We start from the raw sequence: 14,780 nt of genomic DNA, 5'->3' as shown, positions 1-14,780 counted from the left end.
AAGGAAAAGAATAGGAAAGGAGTATGGAAAAGCTAAAGGAAATAAGGAAAATGAAATCAAAAGGAAAGACAAAGGGATAAAAATATGAAAAGGTAAGGAAAGGAATAGAAGAGAAAAGAAAAGAAAGGGAAAATGAGAGAAAACAGAGCAAGGACTCTGTGAAGAATATGATGGGACATGCTTAATTGCTTTTCACAGATCCCCAGAGAGCAGAACTGTGAAGGAAGAGGGAGTGGGAATGAATTAAGCAACCGTGGCCTGGGCCTGACGGCCCGACTGACTGACTTCAGATCTGATAGTCCTATGACGTAAGTGTCAGGACACAAATAGAATTGCAGCAGTTCCATTGATTATCACTATTAGCAAGACACTCTCCACTTCTGTACATACTGCAGAGACAATTTAAAACTGACAAAATGTCTTGGTTAGGTCTAACAGGCACAGCGAGGTAAAATTAAGTGGTTTAGATCTTAACCATAATTATCTACCAAACTCCTTCCATAAATACCTGACAGGGCTCTACAGAGAATTAAAATATATTACACTCTGCAATGCAAATTAGGTATCCCTGTTAAAGAGATCCTCCCTCAAGTGATCCATACACATCAGGGTTTGTCTGTATGCCAAATAGTTCTTGCAAGGTTTGGGTTTCTTTAAGATTTTGTGAAGTGAATCCACTTTTTATAGGACATTTTATTGATTCATGCACTCTTCACAAAGACGAACCTTCCTGATTCCAGCCTTGTTGAAGCACCCCCAGATCATCACCGATCCTCCATCAAATTTCATAGTGGGTGTGAGACACTGTGGCTTGAAGGCCTCTCCAGGTCTCCATCTAAACATTAGACAACCAGGTGGAGGATCGGTGATGATCTGGGGGTGCTTCAGCAAAGCTGGAATCGGGCAGATTCATCTTTGTGAAGGACACATGAATCAAGCCACATACAAGGTTATCCTGGAAGAAAACTTGCTTCCTTCTGCTCTGACAATGTTCCCCAGTTTTCCAGCAGGACCAAGCTCGATGCCACCCAGCCAGGTCAATCAAGGTGTGGATGATTCTCCATATATACATATACACACACACACACACACACACACACACACACACACACACCGATCAGACACAACATTAAAACCACCTGCCAAATATTGTGTAGGTCCCCCTCATGCTGCCAAAATAGCGCCAACACAATTGTACAGAGTGGTTACCATAGACTTTGTCAGTTCGAACAAGTCAGGCCATTCTCTCTTGACCTCTCTCATAAACAAGGTGTTTTGTCTGCAGAATTGCTCCTCACTGGATTTTTTTTGTTTTTGGTTGTGTGACTGTTGTGTGTGAAAATCCCAGGAGATCAGCAGTTACAGAAATACTCAAACCAGCCCATCAGGCACCAACAATCATCTATGCGATTATTTCATAAGCCAATCGTGTGGCAGCAGTGCAGTGCAAAAAGCCATCAGATATGGGTCAGGAGTTTCAGTTAACGTTCACATCAACCATCAGATTAGGGACAAAATGATCTCAGTGATTTGGAGCCTGGCATGATTGTTGGTGCCAGACAGGCTGGTTTGAGTATTTCTGTAAATGCTGATTTCCTGGGATTTTCACGCATGACAATCTCCAAAAACAAAAAACATACAGTGAGTGGCAGTTCTGTAGACAGAAATGCCTTGTTGATGAGAGAGGTCAACAGGGAATGGCCAGTTCAAACGGACAACATCTACGGTAACAGTAGAATTGTGGTGAGAAGAATATCATCTCAGAATACTATTCTGTTGTTTTGCTAGCAAGAGGGGGACCTACACAATATTAGGCAGGTAGTTTTCATGTTGTGGCTAATCGGTGTGTAGCCTTGTGGCCTCTGAATAAGTTGCATGGATATATATGTGAAGAACATATATAAAATAAAAAGAAAATATAAACGTGTTCAATGTATATGATGCTACTATGCACAGAGGGACACTCTCAAAAATAAATGGACCTCTATATAAGGATATAATGAATGAATGTTTAAACATTTTGCAAATGTGAATGTCTCATTTATGGTAAGTACATAAGATGTTTATTTTAGTAATGACAATTAAGTAAACAAACACCTTAGATTCAGAGTTTATATATTATAAACATGCAAAAAAAAACAAAAAAAAAAAACAGCAATTTTCCTACTCCAAATGACTAATGCTCTAATGCTTTGTTACTCCCAACGGGAGACAACTACCTCATATTTACGGAGAGAATGTGGAAATGCCTTAACAAGAAAAAAAAATGCAGCTTACTAGGGAAAATCCCCCATACCTCTGCATATGATCCCCTGGTCACACTCTTCACTATGATGGCCTTGTTCTTCTCTTCGATCTCAAACCCATAGTCTTCCTCTTCAGGATGAATCTGTTTAGGGCCAACAGAAGAACAATGTAATGAATACCAGGGCATAAAGTTATACACATACTCAGTTACCCAAGCAATACTTGAACTGGCCAATTAAATCAAAATTAGATATTTGTGGCTTTTAGTCCTTGTCTGTTAGTTTTGAGGTAATTTCTATGTAAGTGTGCTCCTATAAGTTGACAAAATTAACTTTTAGCAGATACACACATTTAAAGTTTGCATGCAGTCTTTCGCTTCCCAGTAGACAGACCAAAAATATTTATGACTCATCTTGCACAAATTAATTTTGTCTAATCAAATGCTCTATAGAATAAGAATACCCCTCACCGTAATACCACCTACATCTAAGTAGAAAATCCCATTCATTGCTATGATGTAACTAAAAGCTATTGGCTATATATTTATTTAAAGTAACAAGCCCTTCAATTTTTCCCAACCCAATTTCCTAAATGTCAACAACAACAAAAAAAACTGTGCATGTAAAGTGATTTTGTGGGGCTTTTAAAATAGATTTAAAAACAAGTAGCTCCTGATATTCTCATTTGCACATCTAAGAGTAAATTCAGCAGCACACTTTGACTAAAAGAGTTTTACATTGAGAACTCAAACTGTGTTTCAGCATCTCTGTCAATGTACATAGCCCAAAAGATGTTAGGTGTTAAGTCTGTTCTATTAAAAATAACAAAACCATAATCTGTTCAAATGTGCCATGGCTGCAGCCCCAGGAGTGTCTTGTTGAGCTGCTAATAGTTCAGCTCAGAGGGTAAAGGCGCTGAGGGTGTCATCATTGATGAAATGTACATTGGCTTTAGGCCATAAGACAGTATGTTCATCTCTGGATCATAACAAGGATATAATGCTCAATTTCTCCACAGCAGGGCCATTTCTAGGCATAGGCGAACTTGGCGGTCGTTCTATTATAAGCTACGGGCTAAAGCAAAACATGTTTTTCCAGCCCTGTAAATGATTTTCTTTCTTTTATTCAACGACCCATGGGGGTCCTGACATAAGAGAAACTGAGGAGAGATTGAAGAGGTTACGGGATAATTTGAGAAGCACTTCTGATCAGATGGCAGAGAGAGCAAGATCTTGACGTGTTTGATGGTCTGGAGGAGAAATCTGTCTGTCTATAAGGGATGAAAGGGTAGTTTGTAAAGGTCAGGGTAATTACTGAGGGATGCGGATGGTCTAAATTTGCCATGCACCAGCACAGAGGAGAAAAATCAATGTGCGGGTGATGGCTGAATTTAAGTGTGTCTGTACAGTGGGGTCCAAAAGTCTTCAAAAAGCATTTTCACTGGTGGTCTCGGACTATTGGATCCCACTGTATTGTGTGTTTTTTAGTATGTGTGGGTGTGCCTGTGTACAGATTTGTCCCTTTGCAATCACAGTATAACATTGTCATGAAATCACGGAGTTTTCAATTTTCTTGTTAGTTTGAATTGTTGTTACTGGTTTCAAAGTAAGAAAGCTTTAAAACTAATATTTTTCTATACCCTCCTCAGGGGTGGAATCACTGCTATGCGAGCATGTGTGTTTGTGTGTGTATCTCACCACTAAGGATTTGGCAAGGATGTTCTCGATGAGTTTAAAGTCACTCCGGAGTTGTTTACTCTTGGAGCTAGTGCCCTCCGTTTCCTCATCAGCGTAGAAACGGAAAAACTGTGACTCATCCTTAAATTCGCTTTTCTCCAGAACTGCAAAGCAGAAAAAGTTCTGAAATTGAATTTAACTGAAATTATGGTTCTCAGGTTTTTTGAGCAATGGATTTCAATGATCATTCTGGTTGACTGTGAATAGAGGATACTGATTTTAAAAAATGTATTAAATTCAGACTGATCCTACAATAAAAATGTTTTTTTAAATGTATGTGCTATGTTCTATAGTGAATCATTCATGTTCAAGAAATGACTCATTATAGAATCATATTGGTTTATGGTTTAATATATTGATTGATAGAACCAACTCAAATAATTACTGGTCAAATATATTAGTTCACAAATCAGTTGTAGACTACACAATAGCAATTTCTATTTGTAAAATACATTTTAGAGCACGGTGCATAACTACACATTTTTTTTTTTTTATGTGGAAATACAACATTTTAAATTGACCCTAATATTTCCAGGTTTTCCAATGACTGTGGGAGCCCTGTGAAATTACATTGGATTTAACACCTTCCCACCATTACATACAGGTAAAACTAAACACTTTGGCTCCATAATTCAGTACTGCTCATATCTGCTGATGACAAAATGATTTGACAGTGTGAAATGGGCCAATTGCATTACGTCTCAGTAGCCATCAAAACAACTCTTGATGTGTCTAGGATTGATGCTTGGAAAAATGTGAGGTGAAGGCACAGGACTTAATAGGTCTGCAGTTAGTAGAAAACCTGGCATGTGAGAATGTGTGTTTTTCCCTCTAAGGAAGATATTGACAGTATATCTGTGTGTGTGTGTGTGTGTGTGAGCGTGTATTTATCACTTTGTGGGGACCAAATGTCCCCATAAGGATAGTAAAACCCGAAATTTTTGACCTTGTGGGGACATTTTGTCGGTCCCCATGAGGAAAACAGCTTATAAATCATACTAAATGATGTTTTTTGAAAATGTAAAAATGCAGAAAGTTTTCTGTGAGGGTTAGGTTTAGGGGTAGGGTTAGGTTTAGGGGATAGAATATAAAGTTTGTACAGTATAAAAACCATTATGTCTATGGAAAGTCCCCATAAAACATGGAAACACAACATGTGTGTGTGTGTGTGTGTGTGTGTGTGTGCAGGGAAAGCTTTGGAGGGACATGCTGCAAAGCATGTCCATATCTTCCAATCAAAATATTGTTGAGGATTGTTTCGGAGATCAGGATCTGACATGACAGAAGTAGCAAAACACTACTATTACTCTGACAAGATGCATGAGTCTACAGTACGTGTATATGCATCTCATCAGAAAGTTATTTTCAATTATTGTGACTAACTTTTGTGTGTGTGTGTGTGTGTGTGTGTGTGTGTGTGTGTGTGTGTGTGTGTGTATGTATATATATATATATATATATATATATAACAATTTGCCTTATAGTAGTCATATAATGAGATTAAAACACTAACACAATTAAAACACAACTACTAGATCATATAGTGTTTCAATGAGTTCAGCTTGATGGAGCGCTACAGAAAGGAACAGAATAGCGCTTTTAAAAGTTATTAGATTATACCTATTCAATGCTTTCGTCTGCCACAATAATAAAACATTTTGGAATTATCTTTATTTCTGAGTTCATCTCAACAAATGTTGATATATTAATGATTGACTCTGCATATCATGTAATTAATTTAATTAATATTTTTAACTGACAGTCAACCCTGGTTTCAACATACTTCCTAGACTTCTTTAGTGCTTCCAAGTGTCAAAATTCTTTCACATTCTCCGACACATACAGAAACAAACACTGTCACGGTTCAAGCCTTTGCCCTAAACACTAGATGTGTTGCAATAGCAAACAGAGAAGGCCATGGAAAACTGCAAAACCTGCAGGGTATTTAACCACCAGAGACACCAGAGTAATTCGCTAAAATTGTAAATCATAAAAGTGCTGTTTTTGGTGGAGATATTTAAACGTTTAAAGTTTATTTTTTCTTAAATGTGAATATATAGCAGTATTTTAAGACTGACATCAGAACAATAACCAACCCAAAACGCAATCGTTTTTCTATATAACAGACACTTTATGAAGCATTCTCTATATTAAAACCTGTGGAGTACAGTCACCATGCAGACTGACCATGGTGCATAAAACCGGCATTGCAGAGTCCGACGCCAAGGGTGACCGCATCCTCACGGCTCGTGCAGTCGCCCTGTCAAGCAAAAATATCACACACAAAGTCACAAAACAGCCGAGATGGTGAGGCGTGGCAAATTAGATGACTTTTCTATGTTGGGGATGAAATGACACAATGGAAAACTGTGGAGGATGAATATTTAAGCACAAATTCAGAGCACTTTGAAATTTGAAATAGAGCATAAACAGGGTATATATTATGCATGAAAACCAAAAGACATGAGCTAAAAAGATTAATCAAATCAAAAGTGAAAGAAGGTGAAGGGGATGAGAGAGTGTGGAAGTGTGTTTATGCAGTAACGTCAGGTGTATTGGGTTGTGGGGGAACGGAAGATTGGCCATTGCCAAATTACCTGTGACACAAGCCACTCCACCAGTTTGCTAGCTGGTATGACAGATTTGAAGGTTTTCAGATGATGGTCTCTGTCTCTGTATAAAAGAAAGGGTTCAAATAAAAACAACTTTTTTTTGCCCAAATGTGAAGCCAAAACAAAAATAATCTGACAAAAACAAAAACACCCAATTACTCACACACTCCATTCGAGCACAGGCTTGGGAAATGAGTGCTAGTTCATTATATGGCACTTGGCAACAAAGGTTGCAGGTTCAATATTAGTAAATGGTGACCAATGAACTAGGAACATCTTCTACCAACTCTGGTATTCTATTAGTAAACTTGTGTAAGACACTTAACCCCAGATTGCTCCAGGGGGTCTGTCCTTGCAATTATTATACTGTAATTGAGTAAGTTGCCAATAAAGATAATAAATGTGTCCGTTTAAGGGCGAGTAAGCGACACATTCTGTGTTAATTTGTGTGTCTGAGCTTAGAATTGGTCCCAATGGCAGTTCAATGGCTCCCTCTCAGCTCTTTATGTGAGATATCAAAGGTGATTGATTACAGAAAAGCAATATGACTCTAGTGCTCTCACACTCACATTAGTGTGTCGTGTGCAGCTTACCAAGGTGACTCCACAATAAAACACCTACCACACCTTCTTTTAAAACAGATGCTATTCAACACCCATTTATGTGGACTTTTATAACTAACAATGAGATGTGTCATGTTAGAATGATTAATAAGAAATAAATATGAAATATTGTCCCCCACCTAAACATCGGAATCCACTGCAATCTTCATAACACGCCTGAAGACAACTTCTACAGGAGCACTTGACTTGTAACTAACTAGTATTACAATCCTAAAAATCCTTTCTCCATTGCTCTGCAATTAACATTGCTTTTGTGTAGTACTATTCTAATACTCAACTGAAATTTGGTATGGTATGGTACTTGTATTGTATTCTCCACTGGATGAATAACTTCTGCTTGTATTGTTCTCATTTGTAAATTTGTGCTTTGTATAAAAGCATCCGATAAATGAAGAAATGTATAAGTAAATATTATTGTTCTGCTAATCTCCACATGCAACGTCTTTAAAATAAAAGTTAGCAAAATGAGCCGTCAGATCTTTCATTACACATTAGCTTAAACCTTTAATGACAAGTAACAGTGTGGTATGTGTCAAGTATAAAGCTCACATTATGGCACAAAACATGTGTTACTTACTTTATAACAGGTGTGAAGAGACTGTGGAGACGACAGTAGAGTCTCACTCCCTGTCAGAGACACACACAATTATATAAGGCAATTTGCACAAACAACTGCTTCACTTTATGTATTTCAACTTGTAGTCCTGTTTTTCCAAGATTTGGACATTTGACAAATTTTGTGTGACATTTAGAGTTAAGATCCTACAAACTATTGACTCTGACTACCACCCTTGGATTCACGAGTTCAAACCAGGGTGTGCTGAGTGACTCCAGCCAGGTCTCCTAAGCAACCAGATAGGGTAGAGTCACATGGGGTATCCTCCTTGTGGTTGCGATTAGGGGTTCTCGCTCTCAATGGGGCGTGTGGGAAGTTGTGCGTGGATTGCAGAGAGTAACATTAGCCTCCACATGCATAGTCTCCGTGGTGTCATGCACAATGAGCCACGTGATAAAATGCGCAGATTGACAGTCTCAGAAGCAGAGGCAACTGGGACTTGTCCTCCGCCACCCGGATTGATGGGAGTAAACATGCCACCACGAGGACCTACTAAGTAGTAGGAATTGGGCATTCCAAATTGGGGAGAAAATTTTTATTTTTAAAAAATTTAAATAAGATAAGATCCTATAAACTTGAAATTGTATTGACTAGGTTGTCAGAAACTAAAGAGCTAAAAAGAAGACAAAAGAAGTTAATAAGTATTTAATAAATGAAAAGAAAGTAAAAAAAATGGGTGAAGGTGAGTGAGTTTGAAACCTTTGATATGATGTCTTCCATTTCACTCCTTGCTTTATAAGTGCCGTCATCATAGCGAAAGCGATACAACACCTGCTCATTCTTAAACTGGTGTTTATCTGACACTACAGGGGAAAACACAGACATACACACATTTAATAACTTCTATTTCACTATGAAACACCCAACGATTAACAAGAAAGAGCAATATGAGCTAAACAGAGCAAATATTTTTAATTTTTCAAGCCACTGTTTTTCTAATGGTCTCAACATGCAATAAACTCCTAATAAACGTGTTAAAGATGTCAGTGATTAAAGGAATAGTTCACCCAAAAAAGTCAAGAAATTCTCTCATCCTCTTGCCATCCCAGATGTTTATAAAAATAATTCTGGAGAACATAAACAAATATTTTAAGAAGAATATCTCAGCTCTGTATGTCCATACAATGCAAGTGAATGGTGGCTAGAACTATGCATAACAAAAAGGCATAAGACTCCAGTGGTTAAATCCATATCTTCAGAAGTGATATTATAAGTGCGGGTGAGAAACAGATCAATATTAAAGTCCTTTTTACTATAAATCTCCACCTTAGTTCAGCTCTGACCAGTAGGTGGCAATATACACAGACAATGTGAATCACCAAAAAACAAATCATGAAGAATGATGAAGTGAAAGTGGAGATTTATAGTAAAAAAAGGACTTAAAATTGATCTGTTCATTACCCACACCTATCATATCACTTCTGAAGATATGGATTTAACCATTGGAGTCGTTTGGAATACATTTAGGCTGCAATTATGTGTTTTTTAGAGCTTCAAAGTTCTGGTCACCATTAAAGAACTTAAATCTTCATTTGTGCTCTGCAGAAGAAAGTTACACACATCAGGAATGGCATGAGGGTGAGTAAATCATGAGAGAATTTTCATTTTTGGGAGAACAGTTCCTTTAATCAAAGCATGTGAGGTATATCTGTACACAAAAGCCTATTTGACCTCTCCTTGAATGCTGCCACCATAATATTGAGCGACTGCCTCATCACTTATACTTGGATTAATCCCCTCTTGTGTATGTCAGTTTTTTAATTCTGCCTGAATGTGTTAGAATTCCTTGGCTGTAATGTAGAGCTATAATGCTCCCCTCATCTCAAACACTAATGAATTATTTAAGAATGTTGTTCTCAAGCAGCAATTTTTATGTTAGTATCCAGATTGCTGATCATCTGTAGAAGATCTCAGTGACTGCTGGCCAATATGACATACGTGCCAAATATGTAAGTGTAAATCTGTCAAGAAGTCATTTTTAAAAGTCCAACGCTTGTATAAACAGTTAAATAAATGTGGTTCATTTTGGCAAGGCTATGTCAAAAACAGAATGCGGATAGCATTTGCTTTTCTGGTGAAACAAAGGAGGGGTGAGATTTTGGGGGAACAGGTTGAAAGAGGAAAAGACAGAAAAATAAATAGAGAGAGAGAGAGAGAGAGAGAGAGAGAGAGAAGCAAGCAGAATGAGAATAATAAATATGTCAGAAGTAGTGACTTAGAAAAATCAATGTGGAAGTGCCAATCCAGTGTCGGATGGTAATATTATGGTACTTTGTTATAAATGTTTCAATTTAGATCTATAAAACAATTTGTTTTAAAGGTGTAGGCTTATATATTTGAAATTACTCTATACTAAATTATATATTATAAAAAAATCAGTAGGGTGTTGACTGGCTGTGTACTTCAAAAAGAAATCCATGGTATAACCATGGTACTTTCTGAAGAATCTTTTCTCTTACCATGGTGGATGATGCCATTCTCCAGGAGCGCCTGACCCAGGTTGATTCCCTCCTCAGCTTTACTGATCTCCCCACTCTCCAGCAGCCATGAGACGAACTCACTGATGATACACAGAGACAACAGCTGTGTCAGTCTTCATCAAACAGAACACTTCACACATGCTACAGAAGAGCCTCTAACACTAGAGAGATTTATGAGGCACTAGTCAAAGGTACTTGGGAGATTGGATTCGCTCAGTCCACCAGAGTGAAAGGAAACAGTCAACGCAGGTAAAAAGTTCAACCAGAGCAAAACTCAAGGCGATCATACAAAGCTCCATCCTAATTAGGGATTTAAAAAGCTTTAAAGTTCAAACACCACAAATGGGGTTCACATATTATCTTTAAAAAAAGCTTCAGGGAGTGACGTCAACAGTCTTTAACATTTAAACCTGATGTATGTATTTTTTTTTTTCAATGATAAAATACATTCTCCTTTGTAGCTGTGGCACAGAAAGTACTGTAGGGCACATGCTCAAAACATAGATGTTGGATCACAAGGACATTGGTTTGATTTTGTCCTTTGAATATCCCACTCTCTCTCTCTCTTTCCTGTTTACTTCTACGGAGTACTCCAACACACTGAATGAGAATGAGTAAACGACAGAATTGCATGTGTGTGACTTCAAGCCTGAAGTGTGTATGACTACTGAATGTGAGAGAAATTGTGTGAATCACAGATTCAGAGACAGAAATAAGCAATGTGTAAACGGTTATGGCATTTAAGGGAATGTGAGAAGGGTGTGTGTGTGTCCTTGAATTGATGAAAGACAGCAGAGAGGGGTCAGATGAAAGGACAGTTTAACAGATCAGGGTGGACAAGAGAAGACGAGAAGACACCACATACATCTAGTCAAGTTCCACAACCAGATTCTCCATTCATTTCTCAGCTGAAAACACAACCGCTTTGCCCTATACGCTTCCATCAAATTAGCTGATGACAAGCACAACTTAATGCACTCTTTCAAAGTCTTAAACTTTTTAAGCTTCATTTTTAGTCAAGAGCTTGACCAGCAAACAGTTGACAATTTTTTATCTCTTCTATTCTTATATATAAATGTTAATATATTTTCTGGGTTCAAAAGGAATATTTCACCCAAAAATGAAAATTCTCTCATCATTTACTCACCATTATGCCATCCCAGATGTGTATGACTTTCTTCTACTGAACACAAATTAAGATTTTTAGAAGAATATCTCAGCTTTGTTGGTCCATGCAATGCAAGTGAATAGTGGCCGGAACTCTGAAGCTTCTAAAAGAACGTAAAGGCAGTGATCCAATCCGTTTTGGATGAGAATAGACCAAAATATAACTAATTGTTCTCTGTACATTTTGCCACTGCTTGATCATGATTTCAAGTGCAATTACACTTCCTAGTGTTTGACACAAGCGCTGCTGATGTCATGATTTATAGTGAAAAACAAGTTACCGTGTTGTCTTTTCTCACCCAAAACAGATCGTATAATTTCCGAAGACGGATTTGACCACTGGAGTTTCCTTTTATTCTGACTATATGTCCTTTTTGCACCTTCTATGTTCTGGTCGCCATTCACTTGAATTGAATGGCCCTACAGAGCAGAGATATTCTTCTAAAAATCTTCATTTGTGTTTTTTCAGAAAACAGAATGTCATACACACCTATGATGGCAAGACGTTAAGTAAATGATGAGAGAATTTAAATGTTTTCTCAGTTGACAGCATTTGTGGCATAATGTTGATTACCACAAATATTTATATTGATTTACCCACTTTTTCTTTAAAAATTAAATAAAAATCTGAGTTACAGTGAGGCACTTACAACTGAAGTGAATTGAAGGGTGTGGAGGTGGGGGCGTGGCCGAGAGGCATGCTGTGGAGAGTGAAGCAGGGGGAGATGAGTGGTAAATGATTTCCACCTGTGCTTAACACTTGTCTTGTTTTTTGGTGAGGAGTGATGGGAGCTTTTAAGGAGAAGAGACAGCGGCAGTGGGGAGAGAGAGCCGAGCTGACAAGCGGAGTTTGTGTTGGCCACTGCTTTTACTGAAGAGAAAGCCTGAATTATTTGAGTTTAAAAAGAGAGCAGTACCATTGCACTAAGCAAACGTGCTTTGTTAATAAAAAGACACTTCTGAGTTTGGAATCAAAGTCTCCTGCTTCCTCATTCCTTGAATCATATGATAGAGGTATGGTCCTTTATTTTATTTATGAAAAAGAGACCCAAAACAAAATTATTTTGTGTAGTAATCAACATTAAGCAACAAATTCTCTCACATGATTTCACTTTGCAAAATGATATAAGTAGTGCTTGCCTGTGCAAAAAACACTGCTATAATACTTCTAGGGGATTGTAATTGGTTCCTTTCCAGCCAAGGTCAAAAAGAGCCCACATTTGTTTTTCAGGGTAGGATTGCACCAGCTGTGCCTAAGGTCTTAGTAACTACTAGTTAGTTGTAACTAAGTCAATACTTAATTTGATTGCACCACCTGTTCTCTGTAATGTGTAGTCCCATAATATGACGTTTACCGGTATTTATCCAATAAACAGTCTTCAAATTTGTGTACAGTGTTAAAAAGCTGTGAACTTCAATTTTATCTTGTTACGGTTGATGTTCAAACCTTGTTTGCTCATGTTCCTGTCAGTTTTAATAAATTATATCCCCATTAAAATACAATATGTAATAAAACAAGATTTAATTAATAGTATTTTTAGCCGATGTAAATAACAATATACAACAGTTAGTTCCGGTCCTCGAATCTGATTGGACGTTAAATGAGCACTGATGGTCTGACACCATCAGCACTCGGACACCTCACTGTGTGTATCACTCTGCTTGTGTTCGTCATCCTAAACTAAAGTGTAAGAGCAGTGCATATGTGTTAACAGCTAATGTAGGCGATGTGTCTCTTTTTAAATATATATTATTTTACATTACATATGTTAGCCAGCAGGTGGTGGAAAAAGATAATTTTTGTGTGTAATAAGAGCCAGTTGGTGACTTGAAGTGAATCCGTTAGTCATTGTTTACATAGAACAGCGCTCCATGATCACTCGTATTTCTACTACATTACTTAAGCTAGGAAATAGCTTTAAACGGAGTTAAACAAACAACTTCAGCATTAAGGCTCATCACAGCTGAGAGACACAACAGACTGATTATTACACAAACTCAACATGCTTACCTCTTACCAGAGTGTCCACATTGTATACATACTGTTTAAAATAGCTGAGGACATTGTGGATTCTATAGGGAATGACTGTTGCGCACCGGCTACCACGAAATAGAGAGGAATACCCCCGCTTGGATGCTATTTTACCACTGAGAAAGCTGACCTTCAGAAAGCTGACAGCATCGCAGCTTGGGTGTGGCAACAGGTGATTGCACACTCTCCGTCTCTCTCTCTCTCACTCACACATCCAACCTTGTTTATCCAATAACTTGTTCGAAACAGCACAAGCTGTAATACTATTTCTGAAGCGACATTTTTGAATTACTAACAGAAGCTTGGACGCATCATTTGGTTTGAACCAGCAACGGCAGAATCTGATCCGTCGCGTAAGAAAGTAGTTCCATGCACAAATGCGTTTATGACCGTATTCAGTTAATTAGTTCCTAATTAAAAAAAAGATACTCGTTCATTGAACTGTTGTATATAAGCAATATCACACTCGCAATCATGCTATATGGCCCTAAATCAGCACTGCTGTGATAACCTACGGCACTCTGACTGCAGCCGAATCACAGCAGTGCTGATGTAGGGCCATAATCGCACTCTTGCTCGTGTGATATTACTTAAATATGTAATAACTGTATCTAAAACAAATAAGGGACAATAAATAATTACTTATACAACAGGCTAGAAAAATAGACATTTATTAAATTTAATATCTTTTATATATACAGGGTTGGGAGTGTTACTTTTGAAATGTATTCCACAACAGATTACATGCACTAAAATGTCATTTGAAATGTATTACGTTAGATTACTCAAAGTCAGTAACGTATTCTAAATACTTTGGATTACTTCTTCAGCACTGGTAGATTTTTTCACTTGTTTTGACTATTAAAACTTGACTATTATGCAGTGTTGTTTCTAAAACAAGATCAATCTAATTGCAGAAATAGCATTTTATCTTAGCATAAAGCTGACAGTTTACACAAGGTTTATTTATATTTCTTCTGCTCCAAATTTACTTCAAACTTAGTTCTCTGTTTGCTCGTATGAATGTAACACATCATAAGAAAGTGTTTCACCGCTATACAAAATGCACTTTGGATCGTATCATATATATATATATATGTGTTTTCCATCTGAAAGGAGTAAATATTACATTAAAAATATGACATTAAAATGCTAAGTAATCTTTTCAGTAATCAAAATACTTTTTGAATGTAACTGTATTCTAAATACCAATGATTTAAATTGTAACTGTACAATTGGAATACAATTGTGGAATACAGTTACTTATA

At 37.4% G+C, this 14,780-nt stretch overlaps 1 protein-coding gene across 1 annotated transcript in view; it reads right to left on the bottom strand.

Annotated features, from left to right (window-relative positions):
* The window catches only part of LOC127630896 (phosphatidylinositol 3,4,5-trisphosphate-dependent Rac exchanger 1 protein-like), a 94,857-nt gene that overhangs the window by 21,963 nt on the left and 58,114 nt on the right, over positions 1–14,780 (bottom strand). Inside the window, exons 11-17 of the mRNA XM_052108746.1 lie at positions 10,293–10,393; positions 8,533–8,636; positions 7,795–7,844; positions 6,580–6,655; positions 6,170–6,242; positions 3,944–4,086; positions 2,297–2,389 (exon numbers count right to left, since the gene is read on the bottom strand). Coding sequence (XP_051964706.1) covers positions 2,297–2,389; positions 3,944–4,086; positions 6,170–6,242; positions 6,580–6,655; positions 7,795–7,844; positions 8,533–8,636; positions 10,293–10,393 — 640 coding nt within the window. The remainder of the gene's footprint in view (positions 1–2,296; positions 2,390–3,943; positions 4,087–6,169; positions 6,243–6,579; positions 6,656–7,794; positions 7,845–8,532; positions 8,637–10,292; positions 10,394–14,780) is intronic.

The sequence above is a fragment of the Xyrauchen texanus genome, chromosome 37 (assembly GCF_025860055.1).
Source record: "Xyrauchen texanus isolate HMW12.3.18 chromosome 37, RBS_HiC_50CHRs, whole genome shotgun sequence".
In the NCBI taxonomy this organism is placed as follows: Eukaryota; Metazoa; Chordata; class Actinopteri; order Cypriniformes; family Catostomidae; genus Xyrauchen; species Xyrauchen texanus.
The sequence above is the reverse complement of the archived record's forward strand: the minus strand, read 5'-3'. Positions and strand labels throughout refer to the sequence as shown.